This window comes from Nicotiana attenuata, unplaced genomic scaffold (assembly GCF_001879085.1).
Source record: "Nicotiana attenuata strain UT unplaced genomic scaffold, NIATTr2, whole genome shotgun sequence".
Lineage (NCBI taxonomy): Eukaryota > Viridiplantae > Streptophyta > Magnoliopsida > Solanales > Solanaceae > Nicotiana > Nicotiana attenuata.
In genome coordinates, this window is record NW_017670905.1 from 80,374 (window position 1) to 96,230 (window position 15,857).

A 15,857-nucleotide genomic window follows, 5' to 3' on the forward strand; every position below is an offset into this window, starting at 1 on the left:
TTCAAATTTTGAAGGAAACAACATATTTTATCAGAAATGTTTAATCGACTATCAAGATTCAATTTTTTGTAATTGAAAAATGAATAAGAAAATGCTGACTATTCACTCTGTCCTAATTTATGTGGCGGTGACGAGGCACAAAACTTATTGTCTAAAACAAATCATAGAAATTTGTATGACTATAAATTATCTCATTAAAGGGTTAAGTAAGAAGTTTACAGTTAAATAGTTTCTAAAATAAGAAAGCATGACATTTTTTTAAAGACAGACTAAAAATGAAAGGGCAAATACATAAGTAGCCCCTTAAACTTGTTCAAAAATTTCATATAGACACTTAAAACTAAGGCTATGACCTATTGAGCACTTCATCTCTATTTAACTCGTGTTATTAGACACAAAAAACTGAACGGACAAGAAAATAGAATGCGTGACCTTCACACGCCAATGACATGGCAAAGAAGCTAATAAAATGAAGACACGTGGCATCTCAAAAATGAAAAAGATTTATTAGCATAATTTTTTCAACTCTCCCCGCGGTTCTCTTTTTCTTCCCAGAAAATTACTTGGGGTTCTCTTGCTTTAGAGCTGTAGGTGTCACCATTTGCTAATGGTAGCGGAAATCGATGATAAAATGGGAGGACACGAGGGCAGGCAAAGATTCATCATGTTCTCGGCGGTGGATCGAAAGTTGGTAGTGGCAGCCACAGGCAGCGCAGTTGAGCGAGGTGGGATCGATTGCAGTTGCCTTCTGCAATGGCTAAACTCACTAGTCACCACGTTGTATTCTTGAAGTTTTCCTTGTGAAAATTTGTGTGATGAGCCAGTATCAAGCTTTACCGGTGAAAGGATCCAGAAGTTTGTGCACTTGTGAGTGCAGTCATCCATTGTTACAAGCCTAGGTCCATTATCTTGGTTGTAAATCAAAGATGTTTTCTTTTTTGTCTTATATTATTTTGCAATTCAACATTTAATATAGTTTTATGGGACTTTGCAAATTGGGATTATGTAAGTAGATGGCGATTTGGCATTCCAAATTCGATTGTGGCTGAATTTTAAGGATAAAAAATGGAGTTTTTCAGTATATTGAGGTTGTAGAGGGAGTAATGTCATTTGGTTTCGTTGGTGAAGAAGATGACTGTTTAAACCTTTTTTTTTACCTAGTAATGCGCTCAAATTAGGTGAAAGTCACTCTTTGTGCCAAATCAGCTTTTTGTGTCTAATAGTACAGTTTAAATAGAGATGGAGTGTTTAATAGGTCATTGACTTAGTTTAGGTGTCTATATGAAATTTTTGGACAAGTTTAAGGGGTTGTCTATGTATTTGGCCAAAATGAAAGTATGACACATAAATTGGGATAAAGGAAGTAATATTTTTCTTATGTGCTTTTTGTCATTTTAATGTGAGGAAAATTATAACATAATTCTTTATAATTTCAGAATATGAAAATTTTGATTTTAAAAATGAAAATAAATTTAGTCCGATTGAATACAGAGAATTGATCTAGGAGACTTTTAATAAGTGAAAAGTATCATCAAACAATAAAAAGAGCTCGACCCTATTGCTAATAGACGAACTAAATTAATAAGATATTAATATTAGTACGATAATTTTCTTTGCACCAGCATATCCGTGGAGGAAATTTTAAATTAGCAATTAGATTAATAAGTACATCACAAATTTGAAAAAAGCACTTTTTTCATAATTACCATAAACCATCTTTTAATTATTCTTTAACATTTCTTGGTCACCTTCAGCTTAACCATTCGACCGCCTGAATTCTTGAATTGTATAATTTAATTGCATATATTCCAAATTCAAAACTATTTGTTTGCATTTTTTTTAAACTATACAAATGAGTAGCTAAAACATAATTTGTTGAACAGGTTAATTATATTTACAATCAAAATTATTTGTTTATCTTTGTGTTTCCTATGTTCTGGGCGAAATTATTTTGTGGATTGATTTGAGCTAGCTATATAACCCAAGTTGACCAACTTTTTGATATATTGATTTGACTTAACTCATTTTAACATTTACATCAAAGCGAGCAACAATGTGAAGAAGAAATGATTAATCTCATATAAAGTTCGATTTTAATGGGAATGTCACAATTATTCTACCTGGTGGCGGGCGCCCAAATGACTCGTGATGGGTGTTTTGATTATTCCAAGTCGAGATTGCAGTCTTCACATTGTCAGACCCAATTTTTTTTTAAAAATAAGTACACTTTTGATCAAATTACACATACATCCTCAAATACCAATGGTAGAGGAGATTAACTCCTACCTAAATACTGATAGGTTCTTTTTACCCTTTTTTCTCAATAAGAGTTTCCCCTCGATATAAAGAATTAACCCAAATAGTCATCCACCTAATCACTTAAACTAAAAATAGCCAGCGAATATATAATATATATAAAATTCATGTATACTCGACTATTTATGTAACAATCCCATATAATTACCCATCAGTATACAAGTAACTTCACTATTCCTGGAGAGTTCTGATGCAATATATAATAAAATTCAATTGATTACCAGTAATTACAAATGCATACTGTTTCCACTACTAAAATCACAATCACTCTTCACAAGCAGATCTTAAAAGAACATGACAGTGTTCAAATCTTTCACTCATATACAGAAGAAAATCAAAGATGCAATTTTTACAAGATACTCGAAAAGAATACACATTAATCAAGCCAGATAGCATACCGATTGGTCACATCCCGTGAATCAAGTCTTTGACAGACCAAATATGAGGACAAAAGTAGCAAGAACAGCCTGCAATATGCAATATATTACGTCGTATTAAGCTAGAAGGTAGAAGGAGATCATCATTGTTAGGTGCTTGCCATTTCACCAATAACATCTTAAGGCAAGTATCCCTGAACCAAGAGACCAAAACAATATGCATTCTAATATTGATCTTAGTTGATCGACAAAGATTTAGAAAAGAGGAGGAAAAAGAATGCTCCTCTTCGCCTCAGTAGATAGCAAAGGCGTATTTAGTTTTCAGCTTAAGATTCAAATCCCTCATTATTAAACCTGCTCACCCAGTGCGACACAAATTTATAACTAATTTAACGAAAGCTGAAACAATTGCCTAAGAGAAAAAGATGACTTACGGCAATGGTGCATGTAATGTATCCTGGTTTCTCTCGAGGATCAATTTGTGCACAAAGCAGGACAAAAGCAGCAAGATACCAAGGGATTCCAGCAAGAAAGAAGCCAATTATGAACCTACAAAAATGAAAAGCTCATTATTCATTATTATCCTGTGAGACAGCCTTATAGCCTGTTTGGCCAAGCTAAAAAGCACTTTTGGCCAAAAATTGAGGTGTTTGGCCAAAGCTTTTGGAAAGAAAAAAAGTGCTTTTGAGGAGAAGGAGAAACAGTTTTGGAGAAGCAGAAAAAAGTAGCTTCTCTCCAAAAGCACTTTTTTGAGAAGCACTTTTGAGAAAAATACACTTAGAAGCAGTTTTTTAAAGCTTGGCCAAACACTAATTGCTGCTCAGAAGTGCTTTTCAAACTAACTAGCCAAACACAAACTGCTTCTCACCAAAAGTACTTTTGAGAAAAGCACTTTTGAAAAAAAGCACTTCTCAAAATAAGCTGATTTTTGCAGCTTGGCCAAACGGGCTATTAGTAGTACACATAAGGTCAAACTGCAGGATCATAGGGACCAAAATAAACTATGTTAATCAACTGACCAAGTAAGACAAGCTCTTTATCCCAGTGTTTTGGAGAGCGAGAAGCGGAAAAAGGCGAGGAGGCCTCGCTTCACCGAAGCGAGAAGCGAAAAGCGAAGCGCGCGCTTTTTTCATGTGAAGCGCAATTTAATACATAATAAAAAATATTAAATAGGCATAGATAAATGACCAAGAACTCAAAAAAAATACTCCCTCTGTTCCAGTTTATGTGAACCAATTTCCTTTTTGGTCCGTTCAAAAAAAAATGACCCCTTTCTAAATTTGGAAACAATTTAGCTTAAACTTACAATTCTACCCTTAATGAGAAGCTTTTATAACCACACAAATACTCTAGGCCCCTTTTTAACTTGTTTAGGACCACAAATTCAAAAAGTCTTCATTTTTTCTTAAACTCTGTGCCTAGTCAAACAGGTTCACATAAATTGGAACGGAGGGAGTAACATATTAAGCAAACGTTTCAATTCTTAAAATAACATTGGACTTTTGTGCTATTGCCAATTGCAACTCCATACGCCCAAGCTGGAACTTTATTTTGGCTTGATGCCATTGGATAATGAGATAGAATTTACAACAATCACCAAAAAAAAAAAAGAAAAAAACAGAACTGGTAGAATAGGGCAGAACCAGTGAACAACAGTTTTTTTTAAAAAAAAAGAGCAGTAGCATAACTAGAAAACAGGGTAGAATAGAGAAAAGAAGAACTGAAAAGAATTAGAAAGAAGAAGAGAAAGAGAAGACGAGAAACGAAAGGAGTCGAGAGGAAGTAGGTAAACTGGAGAAAAGCAGAAGAGGAAGAGAAGAGAAACTTACCTTGAGAGAATAAGAAAAGAACTGAAGAAGAGATGTCACATGATGTTTTGGCTTGTAGCAGTAGCGAGAAATGTTTTGGAAGAAAGGTGCGTAAGTGTATTTGCAAACTTTTTTAGAAAAAAACCCTAGGCAGCAACTGGACCTCGCTTAAGCGAGCTTTTCTCGCTTTTTTTCCTCGCCTCGCTTCTCGCTTTGTTGCCTGAAGCGCTCGCTTTTTTTCAGATGCCTCGCTTTTGGTCAGACAAGCGCAGACCTTGCGCCTCGCCTCGCTTCAGCGCTTTAAGCGAGAAGCGCTCGCTTTTAATAACCCTGCTTTATCCTAACATCCACTCAACAATGTTCGTTAAACATAAATGGATCTAGTATAACAACTGTCAAGAAATCGAAATCTGACTAAAAAGTTCAACAGAAGCTCTTGTATCATTCATCATTCTGAAACTTTAGGTCCGATGGCTTGTTCTTTATCTCTGTTGTGAATGATATCAGTATAAATATGCTGTAGAAATTTTATGTTTCCTCCTTCCTAGTCCTAGAGTATGAGAAGTTTCGTCACAAAGCTCCTTGCCAGCGAATGAACGAAACCAAGAAACTGCAGGAGCTTTCTTTTCCCCTTCTTTTTTGAGGTTTTCCAACCAATAAAGAAGAAGGAGAAACCTCAGAGGGGAAATTGAAGATTATATCAAGCATCATTGAAGCCTCAAGCCACTGAATGGAATGAATTAATCAATTCACTTTTTGTTTAAATGATTCTTTTCAAGATGCAGTTATTTGTTATTTCTACCCTGAACATGCTGTCTTGGATGAGAATATGAAACATCAAGACCACAAAGTTTCCAGCATGCTTTCAAGGAACGCAGTCGTGACTTTACTTTCAATACACATATATAAGAGCACCATGCAGTTTATAAGAAACACAATTGGTGTATCCACTTGTGGAGAAAGTAGATCGCAGAAGGAGAAAATACAATGATGGAGCAGAGGGATAGCGAAGATAGACCATAGGCGTAGCTTCCATACACATAAAAGCAAGTCCATAGACTCAGTGGCGGATCCAAGATTTTATGTTCACAACTATTTGAACATGACGATAAAAAAAGTTAATAGAAAAACTCATATTAATATTATGGACGGGTGTAACGAAAAATACAACTTGCGACAATTTTTTTTATGGATTTTGCCACTCTAGAAGAACGGTTTTGAAAAGGAGCTACTGGATTCTAACAAAAAGAAAGGGGGCTAACCAAGGTAAAAGGAAGAAAATGAGGCTGTAATCAGCATGGTTCGAACTCCCAACCCCTCCTCCCTTTTTTGAATCAGCGACTACCCCTCGATGACCAAAGCACCCATCAGCTTTTTTGATTGCTGGGTGCTTTCCTTCCCTTTTATATCAGATGTCTCAAATTTCCTATATAACTACACCTACTCTGTGTAAAGTTTAATGGGTGCCGAAGCACCCAAATTTAGTAAGTAGATCCGTCCCTGCATAGACTAGTGTTAGCAAAAGTAATAACCAGGAACTGTGTCGGATTTAAACTTGAAACTTGAGTGTGGAAGATAAGCAGTAAGTACCATAAGTTGCTAAAAACACAAAGCAATAACAATTCAACTTGAAATATGACTAATGATTTGCAAGAGAAAAGATAACGGGGAACTTACAGGAACCAGCCAAGACCAATACCACAGCAAGGAAGGCGATGCTCTCTTTCAGGTCTTCCCTCAGGATCAGAAACAGTATAACCTAAAATATCAAGAGAAGTAGCATAAAATTTCAAATCAAACTAGTTCAGAACTTCAGGTAAACATATAATATTGATGATCCAAATGAGCGAACTCACTAATAGTCTCAGTGTGCTTTAGAAGTATAAGACATTCATACTGCAGTACACAGAGTGCCTTACAAAATATACTACCTCCGAAATTAGATGATCACTGAACTATCAGAAATTATGAATCAAAGTCACTTTTCTTTCATTTGTAAAAAGAAAGTCACTCAATTATCCATATTGCACTCTGATGATTACTCTGTCGAATTGCTTAATATTTTCAGTGGTAAAAGCTGACTTGGCAGTCCACATGGACTTTTTATATTTTTGGACCATATAAAATAATTAACACCCAACCAAAACATAAAAACTCACCATAAATCCAACCCGACCTGGTAAAGGTAAACCCACCCCAAATAAACTTTTACTCCTAAATGCATCTCTCTTCCAAAAACTTTTGGATCCATCATTATTTTATATAACTCTTTTCTTCTTCGCTTGAACCATTAGAGTTTGTAACACATCATACTAATAAAATCAGTTAACTATTTTTTTTTACTTCGTTTGTTTAATATTACATTATAGTTCATTTGTAGCATTCCCGTTCTATTTTTTAACTTTTTTTTTTGTCTCACCTCTTTTATATAGAAGCATCCTTGCTGCTCCCCCTTGTACCCATTATTATTTTAAGGAGAAAAAATTAAGAGAATAAAAGACACAATGGTGGAACCAAAACAATATCGATTTGTTTTGGAAGAGAGATACGTTTAGGAGTAAAAGTTTGTTTCGGTGGGTTTACCTTTAATGGATCAGGTTGGGTTTATTTTTGTTTGAGTGATAATTATTTTATGTGGCAAAAAAATATTAAAAGTACATATAGATTGCGAACTAAGCTTTTTCCACCGGAAGTATTAAGAAATCCGACCGTATGCAATAGGGATAGTTGAGTGACTTTCTCGTTACAAATGAAAGAAAAGTGACTTTAATACATAATTTTCGATAGTTCAGTTATCATCTTAGTAATGGACTCAATAAATTGGAACGGAGGGAGTAATAGTCTCACACAGTGCCTTAATTCTTATTAGCCCTCCAATTTTTCCTACTAAATACAACTGATTCTTTGCTTAAACGATAGACTCAACAATAATCCAATATATAAAGTAACAATCCTGCAAGATTAATAGCCTGTTTGGCCAAGCTTCTCCAAGTTGAAAAGTACTTTTTTTTTCCTAAGTTGAAGTGTTTGGCCAAGCTTTTAGAAGAAAAAAAATGTGCTTTTGAGTAGAAGCAGAAGCAGAAAAAAGTAGCTTTTTCTCAAAAACACTTTTTTGAGAAGCGCTTTTGAGAAAAATACACTTAGAAGCACTTTTTAAAAGCTTGGCCAAACACTAATTGTTGTTTAGAAGCGTTTTTCAAATTAATTAGCCAAACACAAACTGCTTCTCACCAAAAGTACTTTTGAAAAAAAATAATTTTCAGAAAAAACACTTCTCAAAATAAGCTGTAATACCTCGAAATAGGTTATTTATTAAGTTTAGCATTTTTAATGCTGAGATGGTTTTCTCCGGCCAATCAATCAAGTACCAAACTAGTCGAGATCAATCAATTAGCTCTACCTCAATCCTAAACTAGTTGGGTTCAGAGGCGGAGTTAGCATTCCAACTTTGTGGGTTCTGAATTTTAGAACGACAACTTCACGTGCTAACTGAATTTCTTAACACAAATACACAGTTTGAGCAGAAGCTAATAACTGTGCCCCTGGTTGGATTCGAGATATAAATCCTTTAGACATTCCGTTTCTACAAGGATTCATCATAATTACACTATTGTTACCAACCTACTACAAGATTATTATCGACAAAATAAAGTCAACCCACCCATAATCACTGAAAAACGCAACAACAATTCACGAAAATCATGAATATCAGGTGATTTTTTTCGGCATCTGAATAATTAATTGCAGTAACTATTAAAATCATGAGCACAGTATAGGAGCAGAGGGTGGAAGAAGAACCTGGAACAGCCTGATAACCATGAGCATAATATTCAGGTGATGATGCGGTGACGCCAGGTGGAGGAACTGGCTGAGGAAAACCGATCACCGGTTGATGTGGTGGGTAACTGGTAGGTGCTTGAAAAGTTCCATATTCATGGGGAGGAGGCGGTGGTTGGTCTCCTTCGTGGCGGTGGTGGTGGTGGGGTAGGAAGTGGTGGTGATGACTGTCCTTGCTGTCTTCACTCATTTCCAATGATTGAATTCAGAAATTAGCTGTCGGAGTTTTCAAGAAAGTTCTAATAGTGAAATTTCTACAATGGAGAAAGGAGGAACATGTTTTGACTTTGGAATTTGGATTGATATCTGTGTTTTGCTTCCTTGGTGACCTGGCATTCGTCTGTACTTTGTAATAATTGACTAATCATGGCCCTCCACATCTCGAATAATAAATAGAAAAAAAATAGGAAACAAGAAAGTCACATTTAGATAAGTGTATTTTTATCAGCACGTTTGGATAAGTGTTTTTTCCTTGCAGATAGCAAAAGTAGAATTTTTTGTGTTCAAAAATATTGTTGCTGAAAAAAGATGTTCTTCATATTTGGGCAAAAGTCAAATTCACTGAAACAACGTCGTAACTTGTTAACATTATTATCAATCTTTGGAAATTTTTTTTATAGAAAATATTTTTCACTCTCCAATCAATTATTTTCAGAAACATTTTTCGAAAAAAATATCTTTCATCCTACCATACACACATGTACCTAGACATTTTTAACCTTAGGTATCCTTAGATGCATAAGATAAAATACGTTTTGATGCTGTTAAAGTGCACATCTTCAAGATGGCCCCTGCAATCTTTTTCCATCTATTTGAGCTTTTCAGTAATGTATTTTTACTTAGGCGCACTTCATTTGGCCTGGGGTGTATGTAGCATATACGTGACGGGTTCAACTGAACCTATAACTTTCGATGCGGCATAAATTTATGTGCAATACGTACTAAAATTGTAGAGTTGAGCCCATAGCTTTAAAAATATAATGAGTTTAATAGTAAAAATCTTAAAGCCTGAGCCCATAGAATTTAAATCCCGGATTCACATCTGCATTTGGCATTGTACCATGAAGTGTGAGTATAGTGGTAACCCTTTGCTTTGCTTCTGCTACAATTCTTTGCAGAAATTGTGAAAGTACTTTAACACCTTACACTATATGCACATTGTCATTAAACTTCTGAAAAATCTTCTTTAGTACTTCAGTGTTCATGTTATAACCTATAGATATAAGTGAGCTTGTGGTCTAAAGATTGCTAAAAATATAGAAAACTTTTGACAGAATAGGCAGTTGCATGTTTAGTCATTTATCTGCCGTCCTAATGCAAGAAAATCTTTCAGCCAAATGATTTAACTATAACTTTGGAGCAACCAACTAAGAAGAAAAGGATGTAAATTAAAAAAGAAAAAAAGAAAAAAAGATCACTATTCATATTGTGAAGTATCATATAAACACTCAAGATTCATATTATCTAAAGAAAGCTTTTGGAAACTCATTGGATGAACCATTATTCAACAGTATTAAATTTTATAGTCAGTTTTCAGTTCCAAATGTGTATATTCTGCTCTCTATTTACAGCCTCTAGCACCATGAAAGGATCAAATCAAAGACAAGATTTCAAGTCTCTTGCAATCCACAAAGCATGTTAAATGGAACCGCTACGTCCATCATTTTTGGATATGACAAATTCAAATCTGCTAGAAAAAGTGCTCTCATTAGCAACTAAAGATAAAAAGCTATTGAGAGGAAAAAAGGAAAGAATTTGAATGGTTTACTCACTTTGCATGATGTTTTTGAATGTTTCCTGCAAACATTGTTGTTTTAGTAAAAATGAGAAACAAGAGTTGAACAAGGTTTTCTTAGAAAAAGAAAGATAAATATACAACGGACATGTATAGTTAGAACTTTATGTAACTACAGTCAGCTCAATGGTGCAAATCGAAATTAAGTAGATTCCTTTTCACGAATGTAGTCACGACTGTAACTACAGTCATCAAGTTACCCAACTCCTTAACCACAAAGGCAAAGCTTAGCATGAAACTAAAACTATAGCAAAAACTACTAGCAGAGAAGTACCTTATCTTTTGAAAGGCGTGGATTATACAGCATCTCCTCACCCACTGTGCTGACCTGAAAATGAAATGCACCAGCGTAAAAATATGCAGCACTAGAAACAGCAAAAAAAGATGATAGGTGTATCCTTACGGTGAATCCCTTGTAGTCATGAGCCGGATACACCAATGTGTCTTTGGGCAATGTGAAAATCTGCTCTCACAAAGCGATGATGATCAGCAATAGTAGGGATAAGAAAAGAATGGATTCAACATTACATTCATTTTATTTTTCTTTTACAGGTAATAATATGCGTAAATGTAGAAGCTCTATTTCCTTGCCTGTGAATGAACAGAATCATATAATTTGCCTGAACTTCCGCCCTGCAATTAAGTAGGAAAATATGAGTAAACTTTGATACTAAAAGACAGAAAACACCATTTCATTTCCTGAGGCCCACCTCAAACTACTAACAAGTAAAGACCACTATTTTTCGAGCACAATGATGAAATTTGCTTTAAGCAATTTCCAGGATTTCAGAGGAAGGACCTGGAAACCTCGGCCAATTAAAGATTGAGATTTGTGTAACATAGTTTTTTGGTTTAACTATGTATATCTGACGACATCTAAGACCAGGATATTGTAAATATGGTAACATATTGTTCTTGATTTAGTGAAGTAGTTTGGGTGACATCTCTCTCTTAAATTTTCAGCAAGGGATATAAAATCCAAATATAATGTTACAGACAATGGTATTCAATAGTTTCCTTTGCCAAATAGAGCATTAACCCCATCCCTTAGATATTATAAAATCCAAATATAATGTTTACAGGCAACTACTTTTCAATAGTTTTCTTCACCTAATCCTTCCTTTCCTGGTCCCAAACAGAGCATTAACCCTAGCTCTCAAGAACATTCTCGATCTTTGAGCATCATTTACCTTTTGTAAGCTAGAAACTGATCAAAATCTTAGTTATTCAAGGAGCATTTAAATGTGCTGGAGCAGACGCTCTCAATTTTCTTTTGGCCCAAGGTCCAGAAGAATTTAGCTAAAATGACATACTGCACCATGAAGATGTACCTGAAAGTCTGTCCGTCCACATCCCCTTATCAAAAGAGTGTCACCAGTAAATGCCATTCTTGGCTGAGGCTGATTGGGTCCATCTCCTGTAACATAGGTAACACAGCCCAATGTATGACCAGGAGTTGCGCGAACCTGTACTGTAATGTATCAGAATGTAGCTCAAAGATGGAAAGTAAATTTCAGTGAGAAAATTGAACTAGAGCCAAATATTTGTCAATTTTTGGTAGGTAAATGCCTTCTACTACCTTTGTCCCATTTATTTGGTGGCTGTTCTTGTCATCTCTATCTATCCCAATTTATTTGGTCACATATTACTGAGGGAGAATTAATTATTGAATAATGAACTCTACCAGACTAACATATCACCATTCCAAGTATAACAACATTTGAGACTAAAAAGGCGGCAATTAATAAGATCCTAAACATTTTCCACTCAGTGTTTTGTACCAATATTTTAAATGGAATTTCCAATGCATTTCTTGTTTGACATGGAAATGAATTCTCAAGGAATTATATTTTCCTGGATGCTCCGCAGTCAGCCCATAATCACTGCACCAAAGGTGAAAACATTTTCATTCTTCTCAAAACCAGCATGTCGGAGGCACTAACCCTTTTCACATCAAACCAAATATCCAATTAAGTGTACATAAGAACAAAGTTCAACTCGGTTCTTTTTCCAAAATGTGTTGCCCACAAGGCTCACTTTAAAGCATTATCATCTTTTCTGAGACGAAAATCACATGGTCAACTGACAGCATTGTCATGTGTTTGCAAGTCGCTTAGATGTTTATGACATGACATAAGAATCGCACTAAATCTTATTGCAACGGGAACTTCATAGAACCAAATTCATTGTTACAATTTTCGACCTCTACAACCATTTGAACAATATCTAAACTTAAGTATCCTTTATATGCACACTTATCACCAAAAGAAGACTACTATCTTATATGCAAAAAACATATGTCTGCAGCATACCTCCAGAAAAATATCACCAAAATAGATTTTATCACCAGGTTCAACAAAAAGATCGGCTTTTGCATTACTTGCTTTGGAAATGATTGATTTCACATCAGGCACCTTAGTCTGCAAGAATGAAAACAATAATGAAGCACTAGAAAACAGGGTGGGGTGATGACAGTATCAAGAAGAAATTGTTGTTAATCAGTTATCACATTCGAAGAAAATAAATCAGACCTTAATCAAGCCGGTGCCAGTAACATGATCGGCATGTACATGCGTGTTTATAGCATATACAAGCTTCAAACCTAATTCTTTAACAAGTGCAAGATCACGATCCACTGTTTTGTCCACTGGGTCAATCAGCTGCAGTTGTATTACTTACATCAGTTAATTCTGAATGGATAAATTTAACATAAGGCACCATGCAGAAAATGAGAGGTAAATTACAAAATCTGAAATGAAGAAATCAACGGTTCTTTATTCCTCAATTCAAAAGACAGGTGATGTTAATGAAACGTTTAACTGAGTTCAGAAGTTGATGAATAAATCTAATTGTAGAAAACTAAAAGAATAAATGGATGCAGAGCTTGATCATGCACTTACAGCAACAGTCACCTTAACAGAAGATATGAGTTGCCAACAGATAACTTTCTATTCTATCTTCCTGTTTATCTTTTCAATTAATTATATTTGGGTTTGAGCTCGATTTATCTATATTTGAGGTGATTCCAAAAATAAGCAAATTAAGTATTAAGTTGGTTAATCCTGATGTAAGCTAGCATAAATACTAAAATAGTAGTTAGTTATCTCCCCCTTCCTCTGGTCCCGGGGCAAGTGAATACACAGTTATTTACATCAATAGGGCACATCTGCTTAGCATTATCAGTTGTTAAAGGATGGAAAACAGAATATAGAATGTAGGCACGGCTCACTTATGATCGACTCATAACTTCAAGGTTTCTCCGCTAAACCAAAAGCTGGACTTCATACATACGGAGTATTCACTTAATTCACAAAAAACACATTTAAAATGACTAATACTTGAGACTCCAAATGTTTATCTAGCGATCAATATGGAAAAGAATATCCTTGTACCTTAGTTTCAAATTTCTTACACTATGGTTCTTTTTATCCCCCCATACCTTGAGGGGATCAATGACCAGAGGCGCATTGAGTATGTAATCGATGGATTCAACTGAATTAGTATTTTTGACACATAAATATGTGAAAAACACTAAAGTTTGTTACAAATATTAAATTATTAACTCATAATTGTAGAAGTGTGGGGTTCAGATATAAGAACCTACAGGTTGAACGCATCATGCTTAAATTCTCTAATAGGTTCAATTTTTAGACGAGAAGGTCACGCACTTTAACATGGTCGTGCGTTCAAATCTCACATTACTTGCAGAATTTCCACCTACTTAGCTCATATATATAAGAAAGAATTAGTGCTTGTTGAAGATATAATTAAATAAATAAAAATATGTTATGTCTAACATATTAACCCATGAAAACCCCATCAACCAAGAATGTAAAGAGAAGTTCAATATGAATAGAAAAGCTGAAATTATATAAATTTACCAGTGCTGGTTTTTCAGGATGTAAAGCATCAGCAAGAAGGTAAGTATAGGTAGACGACTCCGTCTCAAATAACTGACGAAAAAGTAGTTTAGAAGGCGAAGACGACGTCGTGTAGGAACCCATTTTTTGTGAAAATGTAAAGCTATGAGGTTTTGGCAAGAAAATAGAGAAGTAATGTGATGATGTAGAGAAACGAAAACAGCGGAAACTCAGCATCATTATTAAATGGTTATGATTGTATTTGTATCAAATGTCAAGATTTCAAAACCAAAGAAGAAGTTGTGACCAATTTTCATTTCCATTAATGGGGATGGGTCATACGTGCTTTCCACGAAAGTTGATGCCACGAATCAATGAATTTACATTAATGGGGTCATACGTGTAAAAAAATTAGTTTTCCCTTTTCAATATATTTGCTCGACAAAATTAATGGACTAAAGTCGAATAAAATTAATAAACTTCTACATATTTTTATTTGATTTATTTTCTTTTCTTTTTGAAAGTTTTGAGTAGAGATGTCAACTGTATATAAAAAGAGACAGCTTAAGCACCAGAAACGGCAGAATATGAGTATGATTTAATAGTTGATATAGATTCAAAAAAATTATACTTTTGCTTACTAACAATATAGTAGTTTATCGAGATATGATCTGATTTGATCAGTTAAAAAATTGTATAGGTCTGAACATGTGGATGGAAACTAATAATTTTTGTCTCATCAGGATGCAATAATCAAATTAGTGTTTCTTTTTTCAGTTTTCCACGACAATGGACTTAATTTGAAACATCTCTTAACTATCAATTTTTTTTATTTGGAATTAAAGAACCAGTAATAAATGATAAGAAAAAAAAACTGTAAGGAAGGTTCTAAGAAACTAATTGAAATTGATATCATCTCAATCTATCTTTGTAATCTTAATTATAGTGTAGGGGTAGATGAAGATAATACCAAGTCTTGCCAATACGTCATAATTTGTAAGCAATTTAACGAGACATGTAAATAAAGATAGCAGCAAGTCTTGCCAATGCATCAACGAACTATTTAATAAAATATAGGTCGAATGAAGATAATCAAAAATCTTGTGAGTTCGTCATCTTTAAGAAGAGAATTTAGAAAATGTTTGAAAAACGTGATTCGATTTAAGGTTCTATCTGAAAGTACAAAGAGGAAGGGTGAATTGTATGCCTATTAAAAATTTAGTCGACTATAGTTGATTATATTTTGGATGTAGTCGACTGATATAGAGATAACCTGCACAAAATTGTTAGTCCATTCAATTTAAACAACTATAAATCACAACAAACAGTACAGGTACAAAATATAATATGAGAGCAACAAAGTAAATGACACCAGGAATTTTTATACTGGTTCAGAACCAATGTGGTATCCTAATCCAGTCTCCTTGGTTGCAAGGAGGTTATCTCTTTGAGCTCTTTATAATTTGAATTGAGTACAACCTTTGTGGTTTTCACTTGCTCACCAACAACGAACAAGGATTGGTTTTGACACGCTCACCAACAACGTATAAGATTGGTTTTCACTCGCTCACCAACAACGACACTTTGGTTTTCACTCACTCACCAAAGAGACGAACAATGACACAACCTCTCAGTAATTTTTTCCTTTCTCTCTATCTTTTATGACACTTGTAAACTTAAGAACACGTTGTTTTACTAAGGTACAGAAAGAGTAGGAAAGCTGTCTGCGATGCTGGTGCCTTTCTTCTTCCCGAGCTGCTCCTATTTATAATGCCTTCGATTTTGACGGTTGCTATAGCAAATCTTAATCCTTTTGAATATTCCTTTAAGTTGCTTTGTCAGCAAGATCCTTTTCGCCTTAGTG

The 15,857-nt window shown here is 34.7% G+C and overlaps 2 protein-coding genes across 2 annotated transcripts; both read right to left on the reverse strand.

Moving 5' to 3' along the window:
- Positions 1–2,483: 2,483 nt before the first annotated feature.
- Positions 2,484–8,689, reverse strand: LOC109244391 (60S ribosomal protein L18a-like protein). The gene is made up of 4 exons (XM_019411473.1): positions 8,300–8,689; positions 6,179–6,260; positions 3,128–3,242; positions 2,484–2,783 (listed from the first exon to the last, which is right to left on the reverse strand). Exons 1-4 carry the CDS (start codon positions 8,526–8,528, stop codon positions 2,736–2,738), a joined length of 474 nt encoding a protein of 157 aa, XP_019267018.1. The 5' UTR covers positions 8,529–8,689; the 3' UTR covers positions 2,484–2,735.
- A 1,037-nt stretch (positions 8,690–9,726) lies between these two features.
- On the reverse strand, positions 9,727–14,321 carry LOC109244390 (persulfide dioxygenase ETHE1 homolog, mitochondrial-like). The gene is made up of 9 exons (XM_019411472.1): positions 14,015–14,321; positions 12,665–12,793; positions 12,446–12,553; positions 11,465–11,599; positions 10,725–10,766; positions 10,537–10,596; positions 10,408–10,461; positions 10,111–10,135; positions 9,727–10,025 (listed from the first exon to the last, which is right to left on the reverse strand). The coding sequence occupies exons 1-9, from the start codon at positions 14,231–14,233 to the stop codon at positions 9,949–9,951; spliced, it is 849 nt and encodes a 282-aa protein (XP_019267017.1). The 5' UTR covers positions 14,234–14,321; the 3' UTR covers positions 9,727–9,948.
- Positions 14,322–15,857: the final 1,536 nt, after the last annotated feature.